The sequence below is a fragment of the Eschrichtius robustus genome, chromosome 3, assembly GCF_028021215.1.
Source record: "Eschrichtius robustus isolate mEscRob2 chromosome 3, mEscRob2.pri, whole genome shotgun sequence".
In the NCBI taxonomy this organism is placed as follows: Eukaryota; Metazoa; Chordata; class Mammalia; order Artiodactyla; family Eschrichtiidae; genus Eschrichtius; species Eschrichtius robustus.
Window position 1 is genome coordinate 184,802,535 of NC_090826.1, and position 26,980 is coordinate 184,829,514.

Sequence of the window (26,980 nt, forward strand, 5' to 3'; positions counted from 1 at the left end):
CGTCAATGCAGGGTTTCTCACCATACGACAAAAAAATCAATGGGTTCCAAATTTTCCTGAAGAATTGATTGGAATTGCATGACTTTAGAATCTGGGAGATGGGAGGGTAAACAACCTCACCTGGGCAAGCTTACGCCTTGCTAGGTTTCTTCTCTTTTCACTGTGTAGCGTGTAGACGGGCGTATATTGTACAGAACCAGAACAAGTCCCATAATCGTCCTCATTTTCCTACACATGAAGAAGCATACAAGTGGTTATTCTAAAATACTCATTTTATTACTCAACTTTTTTGCTTAATAGATAAAGTATCCGATACAGATGCAAATAACAAAATAACACTTGGGGTATAAGTTTAAAAAAACCTATTTAGGAAGAAAATGCATTTTTCTATATTATGAATTAATAAATTCCAAAATAATCTGACTCTTTTGAAGAATTTCAATAAAATTATATGAAGATCGCTCACTCTCCATTACTACAATGAAAGTTTTAAGTAGTCTCTTCCCTCCAGAGGCAGAAATTCAAAACACAACAACTGATAAAATCTGCAAAGATATTATATGTAATCAAATCAAACACACATATACATAAACGTAACTATTCACGTATATGCAATATTCACAGATTCAAATACACCTTTGTAAATTAAGAACATTCTTCAATTTAAAGTAGCTACTATTGGAAATATCCTATAAAGCCAAACGATGGCATTCCTGCCTTAATTCTGCACCAAAGATCATCTTTAAAAAAAAAAAAAAAAATCTCAGCTTGAAGCAAGAATTTCAATTGTGATATCAAGGCAATCAACTTTATGAAAACATACATCCTGTTAAAGCATCTTTGAAGATCTCGGTAGCTCTGTGATAAAATATGCAGACAATAAAGAGATTATTCAGGGGGCGCATATAGAATGGCAGATAGTTGCCAGAGGGCTTGTTATGAAAAATGCATTCTTGAACAAAGGGCTAAGCATATTTCAAAAGTCATTAAAAACATAAATCTCGTGTGATTTGTAAGGCATAAGCTTCAAACTAACGCAAGAATCAAGGTAGAATGAAAAGCAGCACAGGACGTACCTTGTGTCTCAGCTTACTCTTCACTTCCTTTATTCCCTGCTTTGCATGATTCTTTGCCTAGAAAATGATAACACCAGTGTCTGGCTCAGCGTGCTTCTATTACATTTAAGGAATAAGTACATGAGATCCCATTTAATGAAAATTACTAAGTCTTCATATTATAGAGAGAAAGAAAAAATTATAATCTAAAGCTCTATTTTCAGGGACACATACCACCCACTATTACACCTAAATGAGGTGGTGAAAGCATGATTAGTCTCTGTTTGCATAGGAATCATACAAAGGCTAGCAGTTAGCCTATTCCGCCTCCTAAATTATTAAAAAGCACAAGAGGCCACCAGATGACTACCGCCCAGCCATAATCTGAAACTTTGACAAATGTGCAAGGAAAAGAGAAAGCACATCACAGCAGCAGGTTATTTGGGCAAATGTCCGGACTTTAAGACACTCAGGCAACTTTATAAAGTGCTTTTATAGGCAGACACGAGTCTTGTTGTGCCTATGTCATATACACTTTTCCTGGAAAAAACTACAAGTTATTTAACAATTTAAAGGCTCTGTTCATGTTCCAGGGGAACCTGGCTTCAGCATCGGAGGCCGTGAGGTCCCGCCGTGGTTCCCGTGCGGCGTGAGTGAACTGAAGACCATGGGGGACTTTCAGAAAAGCCCAATTCCCACTGGAAATTCCCACCACAGAAGAAGTGAAAAGAAATTCACATTTATTTTGCGTTTCCTCGGCGTTTGTGCACTGGGTACCGAGCCTGCTTCACCTCATTTAATCATCACAACGCTATGGAGTTAGTACTATTATTATTACACTTTACAAATAGGAAAGTGACTCAGAGGGTATAAGCCTCCAGAGCCTAGATTCAAATCCAGGTCCAAGTCCAACTTCTTCCCATCTTCTTCCCAAGAAGAAGGAGAAACTAAGGTTTTTAAAATACATCCACTGAATCTAAGCCTCACGAAAGAAAAGGCACTGTGAGTCTTATTCTACAGACTCAGGTCATGCAGATGAAGCCAAGTTACTTCCAGGAAGGGTCTTCCCAAGTTCACGGAGGGGAAGAGGGACCTGTTAGTATCCGAAGTACTCAGCAAGCACCTGGCATACAGTAAGTGCTCAAGAAATGTTCTGAACTGAACTGAACAGTTACTTCGTTATTGTAAATGAGGCAAAACCAAGACATATGAGACACAGCAAAAGATAATCTAAAAAGCCACATAACACCAAATTATATTTCCATGGTTCTTTAGAATCAGTAGAGCATTTTCACATGCATTATTTTAGTGGTAAAGCCACGGAATCTATTTCAAGGGTCCTATATTAATGCCTACATTCCCGTTAGGTAAAAATGCATAATTACCCCCCCTCAAAAATGTTCCTGTTCTAATCTCCTCAAATTTGCACCTATCTTTACTCACATTTGGACTATACTCTAGTTTACCTACCTAAATATCCTCTATTCTTTCAAAACCCACCTGATTCACACTCATCGTTCAGATGCTTCTAATGCACAGAGTTGAGTGAGGTGTCCGTCATGGTCCGCAATCCGTCACGGTCTGCAATCCTTGTGCTGACTCACTCACACGCCTGCTGCCCACCTCCCCCTCACTGACCTCTTTCAGACCCTCCGGAAGGTGGGGTACAGGATCTCTCTATCCTTTTCAATTTATCAAGTGGAAACTTATCAACGAACAAGTATTCTCTGCATAAAAGCACCCAGCAAATATGGCTTTGGCTAATAATTTAAAATGCAAAGACCTAACAAGAAAGTTGACTCCGAAAATCTTTTAGCCAAATCAAATATGTATTCACTTTGCTGTTATTTTTAGAGGTATAAGAAGATATGTATGTCAACTCGAGTTTTCTTGATGGCTCCTTATTAGCATGGAAAAACATAAGATAGAAAAATGTTCTAAGCATAGAAAAGAGTTCTAAGTATAGGACAAAATCATTATTTCCTTCAATGAATCCATCTTCGGTACCTCTGTAGTGCGTCCAAAGCACCGAGAGTCACAGCAATACAGATACAGATACAAAAGCAGGGACAGTCCCTTCTCCTACTCACAGTGCCTGAACGGCTCCAATAACAGGATCTAGTACAAAGCCTAGATCATGACAGTGATTTGCTGAATGAATAAAACAGTTAAAAACATGGTTCCCAGGGTTTTTAAAAATGTATTATCTACAGAACTTCAAGGTAAATAAATCCTGTTATACCATACAAGAGAAAGTGGGAATTTTGTTCATAGCAATCTGTGGTCAAAGGAGGAATTTCAGAGTTCATATTTCAGAAAATGCGCAGTCTAGAAAGAAGAGTTTTAGGTACAACCATGAAGGTCACAGATTGACTTATCTGCTTGCCCCAAACCTCTTGATTCATGTTCAACCTGATCACAAAACAAATGCTAAAAGTGATTAAGTATATTCTAATTTGCCTGAAATTAACTTAGGGAATAATCTTCCAAAGAGCAAAATTTTAAATTTGGAAATATTTTACTGTTCTGCTGAGCAGGGTTCAAAATAAAATACTGATTAGAAGGATAAAAATTTAAATAACAAATGGGGTTTTGAATATGTTTATCTCTGTGCTTTTATGGAAGATACGAGTGAAATTAAGGAGAAGAACACATATTTAGCAAAACAATAAAATATAACCTCTCCAAGCCTGAAGGAAAATGTTGAACATTCTCTCAGGAATCAAAATGAAGGGTACTTGACTGTGACACCTTTTTAGAATCTTAAATGTGGAAAACGAGGCTCAACATTAGTTCGATTTTTTTAACATGGCAGCTATGTGCTCTTTCATTGTGAAAAATTAACATCTCTTCAAAAACTGTATATAGATCAAACCACCAGTATTAATTAGAGTGAGAAGGTGATCTACTCAGAGAGCTTTCCTAGCAAGGCTTTGAACAAAGGCAGAGGCTGACACTTCCAAGACAAAACGTCACCTCTTCTTACTTTTACTTCCTGATAAGGCATCATATGGTTCAGAGATTTGGTTCCGTATCTCTGAATCCACTCTGTACATTAGCCTCGCTACTATAAAACATCACCTTTGAAACAGATTTTTTTAAACAGAAATGGTGGCTACATATATATCAAAATTATAAGTTAAGGAAAGAACCATAAGTTCTAAAGTTATCAAAACATATTATTCTATCATTAATTCAATCACATCGCTTCATTACTGAGAAAGCATGTGAAGATAAATTCTTATAAAATCAAAACTAATGCCCGGAATATTTTTAGAAATACAGAATATATATATGACCTATTGAATTTTAAAAGAAAGCTTTACTGAGTACCAACCCACCAGCTCCTACTAATCTCCTATATAGATAACAGATGCACAGACACAACACGTGTTGAAGCAGAGGTCTGTCCACAGGTCCTGTGGAAGCACAGAAGGGCTATATAAACTCTTTTTGTGTGGGGCTGGGACTTTTTTTTTGAGGGGAACTAATGTCTAAACTAAACTACGTCTATAGGATGAATTTAGTAGGTGGATAGAAGCCAAGAAAAGGACGTCCCAAAAGCAGCAGGAACGGCTTGTGAAGAATAAAGAGGCAGAAAAGAATGCCCTGCATTCACAAAATGAACAGGAGCTCAGGGTCTGGAAACACCAAGGCTGAGGGATTGGGGAAATGAAACAGGATGCAGGAGGGGCCAGGCCCTGAAGGGTCTCAGTTATCACAGTAAAGAGATTTTTATTTTGCTAATTATTTATTTATTGTGGTTGCTACTGGTATCATTATTATTTTACTACAAGCCATGGGGTATCACTGAAGAATGCTAATTTTGGAGAGTCAAAGTATCTTTGAGGGAAGAGAACTTGCCATATTTTTAAAAATTCTTTTCTACTTAAGCCTCAAGTGCACAATGAGAATTTAAAATATGTTGTTAAATGAAAGAATCAAATCTTTAAAAATGGCTCTTCATCATGGACTGTTTCGATTTGAGGGCACAATTTTGCTGATAGCTTTGAAATAAAATGAAGAACCGTTTTTAGATTATACAAAGGAAATATCCTGTCTGGACAATATTACAATTTTAATAATTGAGTTTGCTTCAGTCAATATTAACTCTAAATTTTTTTAAAAGCTTATTTAAAGGAAAATAGAAAAGATTTTGGATTTGCATGTTTATCATCTAGGAAAATGTTATAAAATTTTACCAGTAGAACTTTTAAACACCAAAGAGAACTTACAAATTTATATGCTGTTCGCACAGCAGGGGTTGCTTTGGTCATTGCTGTGTTGAGAAATGCGCCTCCTTTCTGCAAAGGAAAAACAGAAACACAGTCCTAAAAATTTTTGGCAAGATTGTCCTGAAAACAAAGCATTATTAATAGTACAGAAAAAGAGCTTTACTCACAGCTTAAAGAAAGACCTACAAAATTATTTCATGTTGAATGTTTTCAAGCTTTTATATACGTTATAGTAATTTCACACAAAATGTAAACACTCTACTCTGTTCTTTTAATTGGCATAATAAAATCCCTTCATCTTTGCAGTTTAGGCAGACTTGGGCAATATGACCAGTATATATTTAAAGTTTAATAAAAAAGAAATACAATCATCTGTTTCTCTGTTAGGTAATAAACTCTCAATCTGTGACAGAGAGTTTTATATTTTAAATAATCATATTAACAAAAGCACATTACCAGAAATAATAAAACTCCCATCAAATCCTACCACTCCGCCTAACTCCTTCTTCTGGAATATATTATAAGGTGACAGTAAAATCTTGCTTTTCAAATCAAGCCATTTATTTTGCAAACGGAAAGACAACAGCTTTCTATTTTAAAATTTTCTTTATAACTAGCAACAAACCATAAGCATAAAATAAAAATATTTAAAGTGTGAGAAAATATAGAAACACTTCAAATATTGCCAATAAACAGTATAAACATAAACAGTATACTTGAACTGAACATTTTCCCATGTATGTTAGAGTGAAAGAAAAAAAAAGAAACTGTGACGGTTTATTATTACCTTGACTGTATGCACCCATTGCTGATATGACCTCGAGTTCCCTGAAATATATAAAAATAAGATGTCAGGAATATCTGATCAAAAACAAATCCATAAACCAAAAGTCATCAAGAACTAGTATTTCCAGGATTTTAGTAGGCAAATTTTATTTATCTGCAATATTATAAAAGAAGCAATTCACCATAAGAACTAATAAATGCTCTAATTCTTAGGAAAGTAATAACTAGCATTTTTAAGACTACTTTTTCTTTACTCATATATGAAGATAACATGTTAAGGTATTCTATCTTCTTTCATTTTAACACTACTTTCAGAGGGAAAAAATAACCTCTCTTTCGAAATCCAAAATTCCTACATCTTTTAAACTGATTTTTTAATATTTATGTCTATGTTGTTTTGTAAAAGTTTGGCTCTTTTATACAATTAGGTTCATTTAAAACAATATTTAAAGTGTATAAGGAAAGGAAAAAACTAGAAGGAAATTTAGAAATGCAAAGATCCTTGAGGACCAAAAAGATTCCTCTATGGTTGTTAGACGTTAGTATTAATTGATAGCAAATTTTACTTTGAGGCAGTTAACCTGCAGTAATGTTCTGAAAATATTCTCTAGTTGTAAATCCAAATCTGAAGGATACTACCCAAGGAAATATGGTAGTACCTCCTCATGGTTATCAGAAAGTTCAAATGCTGACACAACCGGTCCTAGGAAAACTAGTAGTCATATATTTGGCTCCATATATGATAATTAATTTAATCAATAAGATGATATAAGAAGGCAAAAAAAAAAAAAAAAAAGAAAGCCACACAACTAAAGTACTGTTTTATGTCAGCTGACTTTAGTTAGATTTCATCTACCTTCCTGGTTGTTTAAATGCTTACATACTCATCTACCTTCCTGGTTGTTTAAATGCTTACATACTCCCACAAGAAAAAAACAAAGGTTACTCAGAGACTGACTACCCAGTACAGAGGATCCCTAAAGTAGACTGTGTTCTCCTCCTGTGTGTAGCTGTGGCTTTTTAACAAATGCATCACCTTGCTGTTATAACACAGGGGCAGAATGATCCTTAGCCTAAGAACTTCTTTCTAGCTGTTACCTTTGCATCCCTAATCAACAGCAGGCAAAAAAAATTCCAGCTCTGGATTCACTCCTATACTTAAAAATCTCTCCCTAATTTCAAAGAAGTTATCAAGAAACAACCCCTATTCTGAAAAACATCTCTTACTACTCAGCACTGCACTGTACCTTTTCTGGAAGAAGAAATATGAGGAAAATCATATTTTTCTAATCTTATGAAATGACTATAGCAAAATGTATCTACCTAAAATAGCCTATGCATTGCTTAAAAGGCATGAGTTTCAGATAGTATACAGCCTGACCAAAATTTTTAAATTTTTATTTCCCTTGTAAAATGATGAAAAAAATCCAAGTTATTCTATTAATTTATTTCTCAAGGAGATCTTATTAACAAAAAATAAACAGTATGTCTTCATCCAGATTATTCATATACTTTTACTTCTCTATTAAAAATTCTCATCAGTTCATATACTTTTTACTTCTCTGCTAAAAATGGTTGTGTGGAAATCACATATTTAAAACTTGGTTGTTATGCATAGTATTCTGGAAAGTGTTTTAATTCATTCCCCAAAATGAATTTAAGAAAGTGGAAAGAGAAACACCAACTCCTCTATGATAACTATTTAGCATTCTGGAACACCTGTCATTCCAGAAAACGTATTTTTTAAACCTCTGAACCACAAAGAAAGTAACTATCATAAAACTTCAGAGCAGTTACAGAAAGGTCAGTTCTTGGAGAAAGCTGTGAGGAATAAAAATAGCTCATACGTGTTCAGCTCTTTACAGGTTGCAGAATGTTTTTGTCTGCGTTATATGACTTGAGTTGCATCTTTCTCCTGTAAAATAGGCCAAGCAGGTGGTACCACAGGCAGAGCAGCTGGACGGGAAGGAAGTGGGCCCTGCAGTCCAGTGGGTCTGTGGGTCAGGCCACTCTGCCCTTGTGAACCGTGCCACTGGGACTAGGTCTGTAACGTGGCAGCTGCAACGTGTAGCATGTGACAGCACACCATCAACTTAGTTATTCTGACAAATAACTTGCCAAATGAGGAAACTGAGGTTCTGAGGTGGTTATCTGCCCAAGTTCACAAAGATCGCAATTGAGAAAGAATAAGAATCTAGGTATTTTAATTCTTGGCTCATTAGTCCTTCAACTTTTAAGATTGCTAAATAAAATATGAGAAGAGTTAAGTTCTATAGAGATTTCCTCGGTATGACTTCAAAGCGATTATATTAGAAAGGAAAGGGGGCTGCTCAAAGCTGATACCTAGAGGAGAAACAGCTGATAGTAAGAACCACTTGTAATAATAATGTGGAATCATGTGGTATAGGAAGTCCCTAAGTAAACAGCTTAAGATAATAGGAAAACATGTAGTACAATTTAGGTAGATTCCTAGTAAAAAAATTTTTAAAGGCTAATTGTCTCTTTCAACTCTAGTGCTTTTAAGTCTGAAGGCTCCTATTTCCACAAAATTTATGAGACAAGCACATTATTCTCTGATGATGTGTGTTTTTTTAAAAAGGCTGTTTTTCTTCTCAAAAAATAAATCTAAATGCCAAAAAAAAACCCCAACAACCCTCAGTCTTTCTTTTAAAGTAACTGGATTATGGAAATAATAAGCATTATTGAGGAAATTCTTAACATTGTACTTGTTAATCAAACAAGTGATTTTCTTACATTCAAGGACAAAATAGCTTTCTCATTTGCGCAAAGACTTTCTCTTCAAATATATTTGCTTAAATTCCAGTAACCTGCAGTCACTTACCAAAAAATGTAAATTGGTCTAAATTGTTCAGTGAGGCCAGAAAAATGCCACTAAAACTAATGATTACCTACCACCCCTTCAAATTTCTTTGGTAACCAGTCAGTAAAAAAAGAAATAGGATTACATAAATACAAGACTGATCAGATTATGCTGGGAAACTAATGAAGAAACCAACGCTATTAATGGAGCGTAACCACACACTTCTATGTAAAATCAACCTGAAAATGTGTCTCCTTTTTAAAGTTCAGAAAACTGGATGTGGATTTTTAATAACTAGTCTTATTTTAAATGAAAAAAAATAGAGGTACAAACTACTAGGTATATTGTAAAATAAACAAAATACTAGGATGTAATGTACAGCACAGTATAATATACAGCCAATATCTAATAATAACTTTAAATGGAGCATGACCTAGAAAAATACCGAATCACTATGTTATATACCTGAAACTGATATAACATTGTAACTCAATTTTAAAAAATTATGGGGAAAGAAAACATGTTCTTAACTACTCACACAGACCGATATTTGTGTTTATCTAATTGCATCCTTTGTCCTATCCGTGGTCTCTTTGATGACCTTTTAACCTCTATGAGATTCTTCCCTCTACACATTTTCTGATATTCTCTTTACTTTCCTCTTAGGATAAGGTTGAATGTTCTACAAGTCTCCCATGAAAGGGAGCAGGAGTAACATGGATTTCCTTAACAGTTCTGACCACAGGGATTCACAGGACAGAGGAGCGTTTTGGAAAATCCACACCCATTCACAGCTGTTAACCACAGTTCTAGACCCAATGTGAATCTAGATGTTCTACATGTGATGGGCTGCACAAGAGCCTCAGTAATTACACAGCTCCACTATACTCACATTCATTTTATCATAACCATGCATATTAGCAACAAAAATAGTATATAAACTGCCACTGTAATGGAATAGAAAGAGGAGAAATGAGATGCTCGTCTAAAATCTCCCAGTTATTTTTGCTTAAAGGAACATATGATTTTTTCTTTAGCTTCAGTGAATGTTGATTTCTCCTACAGTGATCTTTCTGAAGGTTTTATATATTAAAAAGTCTTCAAAGGATATTCAAAAGAGACAGGAATTTTGCTTTTATCCATCAGAGCAGAGAAGGCTTGAGCACTGCTCTTGTTTACTGAAGGTCTTCTAATTGAGAAGATCTCTTATCATAAGAAGGCAACAGATCACAGTTATTAAAGCAGGAGCTCTGAAGCCAGGCGGTCACGTGTGACCTTGGGCAAATTATCGAGGTGGGTACCCTCATAAAAATAAGGCTACACCAAAAAAAAAAAAAAAAAAAAACCAAAAAAAACAACCTACTCAAAGTCCCTCACAGGGTGCTGTGAGGGTTAAGTGAGATAATGCTTGGAGAGCTCTTACAAGAGCTTCTACCACATACTAACATTCAATAAGTATGAACATTTATCATAATTTTTACTGTAACTATGGGAGAAATGAGAAAGTTATAACAGTTTACTTTTCGAACACCAGTTCGGTATCTCAGACCTATTCTTTCTCACAAATGTAGTCCAGATGACAAATGTTTGGAGCAGACTTCTAGGAACTATTTTTGGAACTATACATACACATATATCTCATTAGTAAGAACAATGCTAATTTTTAAAAGATTATTCGCCTTTTTATTTCAAATTCTAATGATTTTGCTTTATTTTCTTCTAAGAAGAATCTCTATGTATCTCTAAGATAATAACCTAAAATATAATAATTAAAAGAATAACACTTGACAGCCAGGCATCATTTTCTAGTGTACTTTCTTGCTGTACCTACTGAAATGAATACTTGTTAAATGATGCTTTCCTTTTGGATCAGTATTGGCGCCTTAAAGTAAAATAAGAGTTCAAAACCTTTTTCATTTTAAGAAGGAACAACAAAGTGGTTGGCATTAAGTTGTACTGAAAATGCAGCAGTCTCTAAATCAGATGCTAACTGTGATAAATATTCTTCTGTTCTTTTTTAAACAGCAGGACCTTTCGTGAAAAAATTTGGTGACCCTCCTCCCACCAGAAAAGCCATCTACCCTCTACTCTGTTACAGAGGTCTGCGGACCAATGGTGAAGACTACAGAATTTCACTACACAAAAGGATCATAGTTCCACCCTATTACTGTCACACGATATCATCCTCAATCCCATATAAGATACTAGCCCCACGGGTCATAGCGATAATGAGACGGCAGGTATGTAAATGCTGAGTAGGCGCCTCAAGCAATTCGTCCACGAGCTGACAATATTTTGCTTGTCTGAGTTGAAAAGTAAAAAAGCCTTATTTTAACACAAAAGTTCCACTGAAGCTAAATTTTTATCCATAAGCTGAGGAGAGCAAGGAGCTGAATGATTCCACATTCAGCTCACTTGCTGAGTCAAGGAAACAGTTTTTCCCAAAGCTGAAAGCTTTCAGTGAAATGCTATGCTTACATCAGAGGAAGGTCCATAACTGCTCAGTTCATCTGTACCTCTTATAATGAACAAATGATCTCAATGGTTTTTATATTTTTGTGGTACAAAAATAAATCTTATTCAAGATTAAAATTAAATTTGGGGAAATTTGTAGATGAGGACTTATTACTCTTTGTCTTTTCACATTTTATTTCTCAATGCTAGCAACTATTTATTCACACACAGACTAAAGGCTTTTTTGTTCCTAAATTAAACCTACATATAAGTGGAAAAACTACTATCACACCAGGTGAAAATGAACACACCAGGGATTATTTGTTTAGTCCATCCAAAATCTAGAACAGCACCTGGTACACTGGAAACACTCAGCAAATACTGGCTGAAAGAATGAAGAGGACATTTCAAGGACTCAAGCAAAATTCTCTGCCAGAATCAGGACTATGTACTGGAACATCATGTACAGAGTATCAGTCCCTAAGGCATTAATTTCCTAAGTACTGTAACACTGTCTGAATTATTTACATTTCAAACAACGTAATCGCTCAATTATATTACAGTTAATTATATTAAATAAAAATGGGGTATCACCTAACGGTGTGTCACACATACAAAATAAGACGCCTCCTTCCACTGCTTTAAGTGAGCACTTATTACAGTGAAAAGTGTAAGAACATGGGACAGTAAACTGAAAAGTCTGTTCCTAACGCTGCAGGGTCTGCAAAGCAAAAAAAAGGTAGACTTCTACAATGACACTCTTACTACAGAAGCAGCTGTGGTGTTCAAACCTTTCTTTCTAGACTACATTAAAATCTACTATACCAACAACAATCTCAGTTCTTTAATTCTTAGTAGTAGATATCACTAGTAGTTTTCTAGTGGAGAAAACTAGTCAGGAGGCTGGAAAATACAAACTAATTGCGTTTCTATGATATTCATCGCCAGTAATATTAAGAGACTATCCAAGCAAACCACTACCAACTCATGAGACCACCTTAATGCCTTGAATAACATACCAGGCAAAGTAAGTTAATACTATAGTTCTTATAAGATGAAAAAAATGTATCTAAGATATTAGATATTTAGGAGAAAATAGTTGTTTATGAAGTAGATTATATGAGACACAAGTGCAAATATCAAGATAATTGTTATTCAGAAAATGGATAATCTCACTGGAACTAGTCTTTACCTCCACAAAAGCCACCTGAAGTGATCTCTTCTTCAAATACATCAGAGAAACCCTTTCCTGCATTTAGTTTTGCCAGTCGACCATCGATAAACTGAAATTAAAAAGTGTCAAATATGTTAATTTTCCTTTACTTAAAAGATTTAATTTTTACTTACAACAAAAATATTAATAGCAGACACTCATATAAATTACACACATATGTGTGTACACACATACAGATACATGACAAGAAAATTCTCAAACCACTGAAACAGCAGGTACTCCGTAAATAGCAGCTTATTAGTTAAATGACAAATGTACGGCACAGACTAACTTCATTAACAAGAAATAAAACAGTGTGGCGGTAAAGGTCACAGCATCTGTGAGGGTCTGCATGAGGCTGCTGCCAGGCGAGCCTTGGCCCGTAGGACTGTGTCCTCCCCACAGGCCTCAGTTTTCTCAGTATCTGCCTCATGCATTGCTGCAAACATTAAATTAAATTAACACAGACTTACTAGCATAGCCTCTGACGCAGTAAGCATCCAAGAAATGTTAGACATTACTAATTTTGAGGTTAATATTAACTTCATCCAGTAAGATAAAACACTCATCTAAACTGTTATGTTCTAAAGCATAACAGAGCACCAGATAATTCTAACCATTTAACAACAAAATAAATATAACTTTCACAATTCCTGGCATATGTAGTGACTGAATGATCAGAACTACGGTTATGAACATGAATATTGTTCAGGTAAACGCATGTTGACTTGACTTGCATGAGGCTGTTTTAAGCAGTATTTTTCAGCATTCTGAAAGAAGAGATTGGGGTGGGAAATAGATGCTACCAAGAGCACCTGGAGATCCTTTTCAAAACACAGTACCTGGAGCGTATCGTCCACCACCTGTTTTGCCCCATCTCTGTCCTGTTCCTACATACACAGCATAGCAGAATCTTGGGGTTTTGAAAAATACCCTTCGGTGATTATTTTGCTGACCAATCCCAGGCATAAACCAGTGATATATTTTACACGCATATGTACTACTGGCACTTGGTTAGTTTTATATCGTTAATCTGTGGCATCTGACACTTGTATCACTTACATTATGAAAAATATTATAAATGTTTTGAGGTTTCTCCACTCATAAGGACGGTGAAGTATCTTTAAGGCTCCATTGCATGAAAGGCAAAGGATAACACAAGAAAGACTTAAATGATGTCTGAAGAGCAGACTTGAAGATTTGGGGATTAACATAAAATGTTCATTTTCATTCTGGAATTAATTAATGCTGGCCACAATTTTTTCACCCTAGAAATTTAAAGTTTAGTTAAAATAAGGTAGCTTATATTAGTTAAAATAAGAATTTTTACAAAATTCTCACAGTCTGCCCTAGTTTTCTGGTTAAATGGTTAGTGGACAAAGCAACTAACGGGAATGGTGAGGGCAGTGCTGTTCCCAGGCAGCAAGGTGAAGATCAGGAACAGCAGGAAGTCACATCAGCTGTAAGATTCTGAGACAGAAATGTCTTACAGATGCAAATTAATGAAGAACGGAAAATGAATCAAGAGATTGCTATTCAAAATGTGGTTTAGGGGGGAGGGGAAAAATGTGGTTTAACTACCTTATTACCATACAATGGTTTTAACCAAAAATGTGGTAAAATGGGTTTAAACAGACATAGTCTAAAAGGATACGGTCCTGGGGGGACCTTCAAGATGGTGGAGGAGTAAGACGTGGCGATCACCTTCCTCCCCACAAATACATCAGAACTACATCTACATGTGGAACAACTCCTACAGAACACCTACTGAACGCTGGCAGAAGACCTCAGACTTCCCAAAAGATGCCTGAAGGCGACCTACACGCAGAGGCGGGGCCATATCCAAAGCTGAACCCCAGGAGCTGTGCAAACAAAGAAGAGAAAGGGAAATCTCTCCCAGCAGCCTCAGGAGCAGCAGATTAAATCTCCACAATCAACTTGATGTGCCCTGCATCTGTGGAATACCTGAATAGACAACGAATCATCTCAAAATTGAGGCGGTGGACTTTGGGAGCAAATGTAGACTTGGGGTTTGCTGTCTGCAACTGACTTGTTTCTGATATTTATGTTTATCTTATTTTAGTTTTTAGTGCTTGTTATCACTGGTAGATTTATTTATTGGTTTGGTTGCTGTCTTCCTTTTTCTAAAATTATTATTATTGTTTATGTTAATAATTTTAATTTCCTTCCTCCCTTCCTCCCTCCCTCCTTCCCTCCCTCCCTCTCTCCCTCCCTCCCTCTCTCCCTCCCTCCCTCCCTCTCTCTCTCTCTCTCTCTCTCTCTCTCTCTCTCTCTCTCTCTCTCTCTTTCTTTCTTTCTTTCCTTCTTTCTTTCTTTCTTTCTTTCTTTCTTCTCCCTTTTCTTCTAAGCCGTGTGGCTGACAGGGTCTACGTGCTCCTGCCTGGAGTCAGGCCTGAGCCTCTGAGGTGGGAGAGCTGAGTTCAGGACACTGGACCAGCAGAGACCTCCGGGCCCCATGTAATATCAATCGGTGAGAGCTCTCCCAGAGATCTCCATCTCAATGCTAAGACCCAGCTCCACTCAATGACCAGCAAGCTACAGTGCTGGACACCCCAAGCCAAACAACTAGCAAGACAGGAACACAACACCACCCATTAGCAGAGGGGCTGCCTAAAAGCATACCTGAGTTCACAGACACCCCAAAACACACCACCGGACGTGGTCCTGCCCACTAGAGAGACAAGACCCAGCCCCACCCACCAGAACACAGGCACCAGTCCCCTTCACCAGGAAGCCTATACAAGCCACTGAACCAACCTCACCCACTGGGGGCAGACACCAAAAACAACAGGAACTACGAACCTGCAGCCTGTAAAAAGGAGACCCCAAACACAGTAAGTTAAACAAAATGAGAAGACAGAGAAAAATGCAGCAGATGAAGGAGCAAGGTAAAAACCCACCAGACCAAACAAATGAAGAGGAAACAGGCAGTCTACCTTAAAAGGAATTCAGAGTAATGATCGTAAACATAAGCCAAAATCTTGGAAATAGAATGGAGAAAATACAAGAAACATTTAACAAGGACCTAGAAGAACTAAGGAGCAAACAAACAATGAAGAACAACACAATAAATGAAATTAAAATTTCTCTAAAAGGAATCAATAGCAGAATAACTGAGGCAGAAGAACAGATAAGTGACCTGAAGATAAAATAGGGGAAATAACTACTGCACAGCAGAATAAAGAAAAAAGAAAGAAAAGAATTGAGGACAGTCTCAGAGAACTCTGGGACAACATTAAATGCACCAACATTCGAATTATATGGGTCCCAGAAGAAGAAGAGAAAAAGAAAGGGTCTGAGAAAATATTTGAAGAGATTATAATTGAAAACTTCCCTAACATGGGAAAGGAAATAGTCAATCAAGTCCAGGAAGCAGACAGAGTCCCATACGGGATAAATCCAAGGAGAAACAGGCCAAGACACATTAATCAAACTATGAAAAATTAAGTACAAAGAAAAAATATTGAAAGCAGCAAGGGAAAAGCAACAAATAACATACAAGGGAATCCCCATAAAGGTAACAGCTGATCTTTCAGCAGAAGCTCTACAAGCCAGAAGGGAGTGGCAGGACATATTTAAAGTGATGAAAGGGAAAAATCTACAACCAAGATTACTCTACCCAGCAAGGATCTCATTCAGGTTCGATGGAGAAATTAAAAACTTTACAGACAAGCTAAAGCTAAGAGAATTCAGCACCACCAAACCAGCTTTACAACAAATGCTACAGGAACTTCTCTAGGCAGGAAACACAAGAGAAGGAAAAGACCTACAATAACAAACCCCAAATAATTAAGAAAATGGTAATAGGAACATACATATCGATAATTACCTTAAATGTAAATGGATTAAATGCTCCAATCAAAAGACATGGACTGCCGAATGGATACAAAAACAAGACCCGTATATATGCTCTCTACAAGAGACCCACTTCAGACCTAGGGACACATACAGACTGAAAGTGAGGGGATGGAAAAAGATATTCCATGCAAATGGAAATCAAAAGAAAGCTGGAGTAGCAATTCTCATATCACACAAAACAGACTTTAAAATAAAGACTATTACAAGAGACAAAGAAGGACACTATATAATGATCAAGGGATCAATGCAAGAAGAAGATATAACAATTGTAAATATTTATGCACCCAGCATAGGAGCACCTCAATACATAAGGCAAATGCTAACAGCCATAAAAGGGGAAATCAACAGTAATGCAATCATAGTAGGGGACTTTAACACCCCACTTTCACCAATGGACAGATCATCCAAAATGAAAATAAATTCGGAAACACAAGCTTTAAATGACACATTAGGAAAGATGGACTTAATTGATATTTATAGGACACTCCATCCAAAACAACAGAATACACTTTCTTCTCAAGTGCTCATGGAACATTCTCCAGGATAGATCATATCTTGGGTCACAAATCAAGCCCTGGTAAATTTAAGAACATTGAAATCTTATCAAGTATCTTTTCTGACCACAACGCTATGAGACTAGGTTTCAATTACAGGAAAAAAACTGTAAAAAACACAAACACATGGAGGCTAAACAATATGCTACTAAATAACCAAGAGATCACTGAAGAAATTAAGAGGAAATCAAAAAATACCTAGAAACAAATGACAATGAAAACACGACGACCCAAAACCTATGGGATGCAGCAAAAGCAGTTCTAAGAGGGAAGTTCATAGCAATACAATCCTACCTCAAGAAACAAGAAAAAGCTCAATAAACAACCTAACCCTACATCTAAAGCCATTAGAGAAAGAACAAAAAACCCCCAAAGTTAGAAGAAGGAAAGAAAACATAAAGATCATATCAGAAATAAATGAAAAAGAAATGAAGGAAACAATAGCAAAGATCAGTAAAACTAAAAGCTGGTTCTTTGAGAAAATAAAAAAAACTGATAAACCATTGGCCAGACTCATCAAGAAAAAAAGGGAGAAGACTCAAATCAATAGAATTAGAAATGAAAAAGGAGAAGTAACAACTGACACTGCAGAAATACAAAGGATCATGAGAGATTACTACAAGCAACTATATGCCAATAAAATGGACAACCTGGAAGAAATGGACAAATTCTTAGAAAAGCACAACCTTCCGAGACTGAACCAGGAAGAAACAGAAAATAGGAACAGACCAATCACAAGCACTGAAATTGAAACTGTGATTAAAAATCTTCCAACAAACAAAAGCCCAGGACCAGATGGCTTCACAGGCGAATTCTATCAAACATTTAGAGAAGAGCTAACACCTATCTTTCTCAAACTCTTCCAAAATATAGCAGAGGGAGGGACACTCTCATACTCATTCTACGAGGCCACCATCACCCTGATACCAAAACCAGACAAAGATGTCACAAAGAAAGAAAACTACAGGCCAATATCACTGATGAACACAGACACAAAAATCCTCAACAAAATACTAGCAAACAGAATCCAACAGCACATTAAAAGGATTGTACACCATGATCAAGTGGGATTTATCCCAGGAATGCAAGGATTCTTCAGTATACACAAATCAATCAATGTGATACACAATGTTAACAAACTGAAGGACGAAAACCATATGATAATCTCAAAAGATGCAGAAAAAGCTTTCATCAAAATTGAACACCCATTTATGATAAAAATTCTCCAGAAAGTAGGCATAGAGGGAACCTACCTCAACATAATAAAGCCCATATATGACAAACCCACAGCCAACATCATTCCTAATGGTGAAAAACTGAAACCATTTCCTCTAAGATCAGGAAAAAGACAAGGTTGCCCACTCTCACCACTATTATTCAACATTGTTTTGGAAGTTTTAGCCACAGCAATCAGAGAAGAAAAAGAAATAAAAGGAATCCAAATCGGAAAAGAAGAAGTAACACTGTCACTGTTTGAAGATGACATTACACTATACACAGAGAATCCTAAAGATGCTACCAGAAAACTACACTAGAGCTAATCAATGAATTTGGTAAAGTAGCAGGATACAAAATTAATGCACAGAAATCTTCATATTGCTATACATTAAAGATGAAAAATCCTAAAGAGAAATTAAGGAAATACTTCCATTTACCATTGCCACAAAAAGAATAAAATACCTAGGGATAAACCTTCCTAAGAAGACAAAAGACCTGTATGCAGAAAACTGTAAGACACTGATGAAAGAAATTAAAGGCAATACAGACAGTTGAAGAGATATACCATGTTCTTGGACTGGAAGAATCAACACTGTGAAAATGACTATCCTACCCAAAGCAATCTACAGATTCAATGCAATCCCTATCAAACTACCAATGGCATTTTTCACAGAACTAGAACAAAGAATTTCACAATTTGTATGGAAACACAAAAGACCCCTATAGCCAGAGCAATCTTGAGAAAAAACAACATAGCTGGAGGAATCAGGCTCCCTGAATTCAGACTATACAACAAAGCTACAGTAATCAAGACAGTATGGTACTGGCACAAAAACAGAAATATAGATCAATCGAACAGGAAAGAAAGCCCAGAGATAAACCCACACAGCTATGGTCACCTTATCTTTGATAAAGGAGGCAAGAATATACAATGGAGAAAAGACAGCCTCTTCAATAAGTGGTGCTGGGAAAACTGGACAGCTACATGTAAAAGAATGAAATTAGAACACTTCCTAACACCATACACAAAAATAAACTCAAAATGAATTAAAGACCTAAATGTAAGGCCACACACTATAGGACTCTTAGAGGAAAACATAGGCAGAACACTCCATGACATAAATTACAGCAGGATCCTTGCTGACCCACCTCCTAGAGAAATGGAAATAAAAACAAAAATAAACAAATGGGACCTAATGAGACTTAAAAACTTCTGCACAGCAAAGGAAACCATAAACAAGATGAAAAGACAACCCTCAGAGTGGGAGAAAATATTTGCAAAGGAGGCAACTGACAAAGGACTAATCTCCAAAATATACAAGCAGTTCATGCAGCTCAATATCAAAAATCAAACAACTCAAATCCAAAAATGGGCAGAAGACCTGAATAGACATTTCTCCAAAGAAGATATACAGATGGCCAAGAAACATATGAAAGGATGCTCAACATCACTAATCACTGGAGAAATGCAAATCAAAACTACAATGAGGTATCATCTCACACCGGTCAGAATGGCCATCATCAAAAAATCTACAAACAATAAATGCTGGAGAGGGTGTGGAGAGAAGGGAACCCTCTTGCACTGATGGTGGGAATGTAAATTGATACAGCCACTATGGAGAACAGTATGGAGGTTCCTTAAAAAACTAAAAATAGAACTACCACATGACTCAGCAATCCCACTACTGGGCATATACCCTGAGAAAACCATAATTGAAAAAGAGTCATGTACCACAATGTTCATTGCAGCTCTATTGACAACAGCCAGGACATGGAAGCAACCTAAGTGTCCATCGACAGGTGAATGGATAAAGAAGATGTGGCACATACATACAATGGAATAATTACTCAGCCATAAAAAGAAATGAAATTGAGTTATTTGTAGTGAGGTGGATGGACCTAGAGTCTGTCACACAGAGTGAAGTAAGTCAGAAAGAGAAAAACAAATACCATATGCTAACACATATATATGGAATCTAAAAAGAAAAGTGGTTCTGATGAACCTATGGGCAGAACAGGAATAAAGTCGCAGACATAGAGAATGGACTTGAGGACACGGAGAGGGGGACGGGAAAGCTGGGACGAAGTGAGAGAGTGGTATTGACATACATACACTACCAAATGTAAAATAGATAGCTAGTGGGAAGCAGCCACATTGCACAAGGAGCTCAGCTCGGTGCTTTGTGACCCCCCTAGAGGGGTGGGAAGGGAGGGTGGGAGGGAGATGCAAGAGGGAGGGGATATGGGGATATATGTATATGTATAGCTGATTCACTTTGTTATACAGAAGAAACTAACACAACATTATAAAGCAATTATACTCCAATAAAGATGTTAAAAACTAAAAAAAAAAAAAAAAAAGGAAAAAGGGTCTGGTCCTGGCTTTTTTGTTAGAGTATGAGTTGCTCTCATAAAAATTAGAACTGAGGGCAGGGGCCGTAGATTTTCCATTTTTACAGCCACGTTATGCTTGGCACAGAAAAGGTTCTGATAGAACAAATGAAAATGAACGTGGAGTTTGGAGTCTGAAAGCCCTCCCTCACGCTCTGCCACTTATTAGCTTTATGATCTCAGGCAACTTGCCATCTCTGGGACTCTGTTTCCCCTTGTATAAAATGGGAATAATAATACATAAATACCTTATGGGGTTTTGTAAGAGTTAACTAAAATAACGTGAAGTGCCTATATTGTAGACACAGAATAAACGTTAAATAATCAAGTTCACTTTCCCTACTGTCACCACCCTTTCCATCTCTGTCAACCCCTGAGGTTCCTGAGTGAGAGATCACGGCCCCTCAGGTAGGCAGCTTTAACACCTGGCAGAACGCCTAACACATAGTTGGAAATGAAAGCTTACGAGGGACTGAATACACTGAAACAATGCTAAAGGGCATACACTTTTCATGGTTTTAAAGTTAAAGAACTATAAGTTGTGGAATTATTCATTTCATCTCGAGATAAAAGATAGTAACTTCCAACCTTGGGCACCTTTGCTACATACAATAAATGGTTAATTTGAAAATAATATAGTTTAAAATGCTTGCAGAATTTGACTTGCACACACTTTCAGCACAGTATGATAAATCAAACTAAAGTGATCTAAGGTGATGGATTTTGAAAAAATAAGGTGAAGCAAAATGATAAATTCAAAATAATATGTTACTGACAAATGGAACAAACTAAGACATCCTTTTAAAGGACTTAATTTGCCTTAAAAGATTAAGACTACAAGACTTTTTAAAAGGATTTCATTTTTGTGTTTACTGGAAATAATCCATTCATTTTAGTTTGAGTGGAACAGTTCAAGTCTAAAAAGAGATAAATCCCAAAACTATTTACTGATGATGCGTTTTTGAGGATGAGTAACTACTCTGTGTTACTGTGATTTGAGCCAATAGAAATTCATCACTTGGTAAAATGCCCCGTGTTATCACTGACTTTGCAAACAATCCTGTCAGTGACTGACACTTAATCAACATACGTACTTAATGAAAATGTCTGTTCTTAAAAGATTAATTTTGTGTGCACACACACGCACACACACACACACACACACACACACATTACATACACACACATACCAATGCGGACACCCAGGAATAACTGAGAAGCGGTATTAATGGAGAGGAATGTTGAACCTAACAGTTCTCTAAACTCCTTTTTCTATTTTTGATTGAATAACAGCTTTTATTTTTTCCAAGTGAGATTGGTTCATGGTCACACCACTCTAATAACTCTGGAGCATTTCATAGTAAGGGAAAACAGTAGCTACAGTTGTACAGACATAATTTTGAACTAAAAAGTATTACCTTTTGGAAAAGCAATGTCTATATAAGGTGCTGTAACCTGTCGCTTGACTAGTACTTACCCACATCACTTAGTAAACATATATCTAAGACATAAGTTAAAATTAGGTGCAAGTAGATTTTTAAAAGAATTTATGAGTATGCTTTAAGTTAATGCTTTTTACATAAATCTTAGTATTTTGCTTTTTATTCCAAAAGTAAAAATTAATACCTGGAACTAAACATGCTAAATAATCACACGAAAACTTAAACAACATAACTGGAAATCCCCAAAACATTCATAGACATAATTCCATACTATAGATTCTATAATTTACTTATAAACTATAAATAGACAAAATTTATTTAATAAGAATAAATATAATTCTCAAGATCAATAACATCATCCCCTCTAAGTCATTAACAGTTGCAAGAACTGGATTTTGTTAATCCATACAATGTGCTCTTAAAGTGGTGTAACAGGTTACAAGATAAATGTAATTAAGCACCAAAACTGCTTCCTGCTGACTCTTTTTCTTTTGATATTGACATCACTAAGGCTTTCCAAAGAGTTTTTATCTTCAAACAACCATCTTAATAGGAAACTGAGTCAATCTAAAAAAATTATCTGTTGTTGTAAATGCCCTTCAGTAAGCACTATTGTTAAATGGAAATGAACATCTCCACTTCAGTTTTTAACATGTAATTAAATATAAAATGAATGTTTTACAAATGTAATAAAACATAAAGAACAGACTTGATGGCAAGCATCTTTACAAAAAATATAAAAAGTATGTTCTGATCAGATTCACAAGTTAAACGTGAATAGATGGCCAGTAGGCCAGAGGGAATGTATCTTTCCTCTGAGAGACAAAGTGTATGTTTTTCATAGTTCTTTGATTCTTCACCAGTCAGCGAGTTTCTGGCATTTAGTCCAACAATCCAAAACAAGTTATGCTATTAATCCGTGTTCTGATGACTTCAGTGGTCTAGGAATATGTCCTATAAATATTTAATTGCAATTGATCCATCAAAACTCTGAGGATGACAATAATTAAGTTTCAAGATTCTTATATCATTTTAAAAGAAATATTTGATTTTTTAATTAAAAGCTCATAAAAAGATTGTTCTGGGGAGAGGGGGCCAGGGGAGCACTTCTCTACCAACCTGGGGAGGGGGGACGGGAAGGACTGTTTTTAGTGCCCACGTGACAGTCTTGTCCCTGAAGAAAAGCAACAGATGCACTGGAGGCACACAACACACAAACCCACACGCCCACACCCCCTCTCCACCTGAAGAAGAAATGACCAATTCTCAAAAATTTACCTCGTATTAGAAACCCTTCTTGGGCACAAAGATAACTATTAAAGTCTTGAGAGCTAGAGAAAAAGACATTTTTTAACGAATTGGAAATCTTTAGAAATTTAAAGAAAAGTTTAAATACTGTAAAAAGATTACTTCTAAAATATATTAATTTCTTATGGATCTTTAAATTTTCCTTTCTATATAATGCTTTGGGCTAAAAAAAAATAAGTTGTCTAATTTAAATATTTCTTCTTAAACAGGCTCAGTAAACCTTGACAGGTTAGTGAAAACTACACTGAAGTGCTACAATAAATTAATCAACAGATACTTACAGACATCTGCTAAATGCCAGGCATTCAGTTAGTTAGCTATATATAAACACAAACTGCTGTAACAAGTGGGAAAAAGGTAGGTCAGCTTAAAGCTAAACCAAGAGAATTAAGTATGTGAAGGAACAGAAATAGTTATTTTTATTCCATTTCAAGGATTAGGTAATCATATGACTATAGTATACTAAATTAGACCACCATGGTATAAGGAACAGAAAAACACTTTGAAGGGTATTATAAAAAGCCCACTCAGTGCAATTTATCAGCAGAACTAATAACTTAATGGGACAACAACAGTCCTTCCAGGATATATCAACAGACACGAAATAATCTGCAACAGAATTAAGTCTTTTGAGCTTCATGACCACCAGACAAAAATGTTTCATTAATTTGTTCATTCAATAAACATTTAATTGAATGTTTACTATATGCCAGGCGCTTTTCTAGATGCCTAAAAAAACAGAAATGAATGAAACAGACAAAAATTCAAGCCTTCGTAATGTTTAAACATCTAGCGTTTGGGGACGGGGGGGACAGAACAGATAGCATGAAATAAGAAGTGTAATGAATTATGTAATGTGTTAGAAGGGAATGAGTGTTGGAAAATAAAACAGACCTGAACGAGGGAGCTCGGGGAGCGTGGGGCAAGGAGCTTTCGGTTGTCGACAGTGTGGTCCAGGGCAGACATCACCATGAAGACGACACCTGAGCCGAGGCTGGAGGGCAAGGAGGCAGCGAGCCCGTGGTCCGGGGGAGAAGAGGACCCAGGAAAGGGGAACCACGGGCATCAACAAGGCACAGAGCAGGTGTGGACGCACCCAGCAGGCCTGTACCGAGGTCCAGGGGTTGAGAGAAAAACCAAGCAGCGGTGATGCCTGTTCTCACCTTGATTCACAACCTGCAGTCTCAACGGTGCTCTGAACGATGCCGAACAACCTCCTTTTTTCTCCAGCCCGCTCACTCTCCATCTACTTCAGGTCTTCTCTCCCCTTAAAGGTCCAGCCACCTCCCCTTCCTCTCTCAGCCCATGACCTTGCTTCCTAATCTCACTGGGAAAAAAACAAAATGAAACCTAAAGCAACTGAAAGAGAAATTCTGCCAGCTCCTGGCTCACGCCCCCGCCCCTTCCTGCTGTGCACGGGGTGTCTGCTCCTCAGGGACCAGCTCCTCTAGCGCCTCCCCCTCCTATCTCCTGAGTAGACCCGTCTCTGCCAGGTCTGCCCTACAGCCCACGAGCACGTGCCTTCTCCTCCTGACCCCATGTCTTCTCTGGCCTTGTCCACTGTGACGCTCCTCTCTAGGGTGAAACTCAGAAGTGCGGCCAGTACTGTTGTCTCCAGGCCCTCCCCACCCGCACCCCAATCACAAGGTCTCCCTCACCTCTCCGGTAAAGCTGCTCCCGCTGGGGTCATCCTATCTCCATGTTACTAAATCCAGTGCTCAAGTCCAAGTTCTTCCTTTAATCAACCTGTCACAAGCCTCTGACACAGTTGGTCCCTCCACTATGGCGTCCTTTCTCTACTTGGTCCCAAAGGTACTCACTAGCCTGAATTCTCTCCTACCTCCAGGGTTACTCACTCCTTCTCGGCCTCCTTGGTCATTGCCCTCTGCCATTTCCTGGTCCCTGGACCTCTGGTCAATCCTATTTATACTCACTCCTTTGGTCATCTCACTTGGTCTCCAGTCTAATGACTTTAACTACTATCTACACACTGATGACTCCCAAATTTATATCTCAGGTCTAATTTTCGCCTCTGCCTCATCTATCCATTTGCCTAATAAATATCTTACTTGGATGTCTAAAAGACATCTCAGACTTAACATGTCCAAAACTGAACTCTTATTCTTCCCACCAAAATTTCTCCTGCCCACAATCTTGCCCATTTCGATAAAATGCGAATACATCCTGCCAGTTTCTTGGATGAGAAATCATGCAATCATCCCTGACTCCTTTCTCTCACACTGCACGTTAAATCTTTCAGAACATCCATTGGCTATCTTCAGGACAGATCCACAGTCTGACCAGTTCTCTCATCTTCCACAGACCAGTTCCAGACTGCCCTCTCCTCTCACACAGATTACAGCACAGCCTCTATATCTTCCTTCTGCTTCCCCCGTGACCACCCCACAGGATGGTACCCAAATGCCACATTCCCCATGAAATCTACACTGGCTATGCTACTGTAAGGTGCAATCTCACCCCAACCCCTGGTGGTCCCCCTTCTTGTTCCATTTACTTTTCCACAGTCCTTATCATCTCTGAACATTCTACATAATTTAGTTAACTTATTGTTGGTCCCCCTCCCACTAGAAACACAGAATTCACAACGTCAGAAATTCTTTTCTGCTTTGTTCTCCAGAGTATCCCAGCACCCAGAACACTTCCTAGTAGACAGTAGACACTCAAATTATACTGTTGAATGATAGAATGAATAAAGAATACTTAGCTGAGTGTTTCTAAAATTTGAGTGTGCCTATTTTTATGGTATTTCATTAATAATGTAAATTTCTGGGTTTTAATCCAAGCCTCCTAAATCCAAAATTTTTGAAGGTGAGACTCAAGAATATGCGTCTTTAATAGACTTTCTAGCTAAATCTGATGCAGGTGGTTTGAGCCCACATTTAGACAAACGCTGTTTAGGATACTACTTGAAATTCGCTAACAAAGGATGCTGAAAAAATGTATCCCTTGTCCTAATAAGCTCTCTCTCCTTGTGTACTCCTTTTTCTACCAATAGGTGTCCATGTCTTCCCTATGTCACATGTTATTTTTATTCTTTTTTCATGTTATAAAATATGTGCTTGATACAATTACCATCTCCCATCCATTCATATGTCAATTATTTCCTAATACTCCCAAACTCTTGAATTTTTAGCACTAGGAATGCATGTGTTGATCTTAGCTATAGATGACATACCATAAATAAGTAACTATCGTGCTTCTTTCAAAAAAGATCAATAGGAAAATGTAGAAATGTATAAGAATTTATTATTTATGTTAAAAGCTTTCTAAAATCTCCAGCTAACATAAAAGGAAAATATTTGGCTTTTGACCCACTCCTTTTATCCAATATCTTATGAAGTCAGAGAAAGTGGGTCATAGCACAAAATACAGAGAGTGCGGAGGATCCCTCAGAATTTTCACTTTTACACACTATACCAGTAAGTGACTCTAGGTTTGAAATTACAGACACCACTCAGTTGAAACACCTGACTCCTACAATGTTTGGATTTTCCCAAATGAAATAGATGAAGAGCTTATAAAATATCCATTATATTCAATTTTATGAGCTCATCATCTACCAAAATCATAAAGACATTTTCCTGCCTATTTCTTATAACAGGA

The 26,980-nt window shown here is 37.0% G+C and overlaps 1 protein-coding gene across 3 annotated transcripts in view; it reads right to left on the minus strand.

Annotated features, from left to right (window-relative positions):
- Positions 1–26,980, minus strand: part of DENND1B (DENN domain containing 1B) — a 258,260-nt gene that overhangs the window by 38,392 nt on the left and 192,888 nt on the right. For all 3 annotated transcript variants that reach the window (XM_068541850.1, XM_068541853.1, XM_068541852.1), the window contains 5 exons: positions 12,544–12,634; positions 6,078–6,118; positions 5,291–5,359; positions 1,077–1,133; positions 121–228 (listed from right to left, as the gene is read on the minus strand). In XM_068541850.1, coding sequence (XP_068397951.1) covers positions 121–228; positions 1,077–1,133; positions 5,291–5,359; positions 6,078–6,118; positions 12,544–12,634 — 366 coding nt within the window. The remainder of the gene's footprint in view (positions 1–120; positions 229–1,076; positions 1,134–5,290; positions 5,360–6,077; positions 6,119–12,543; positions 12,635–26,980) is intronic.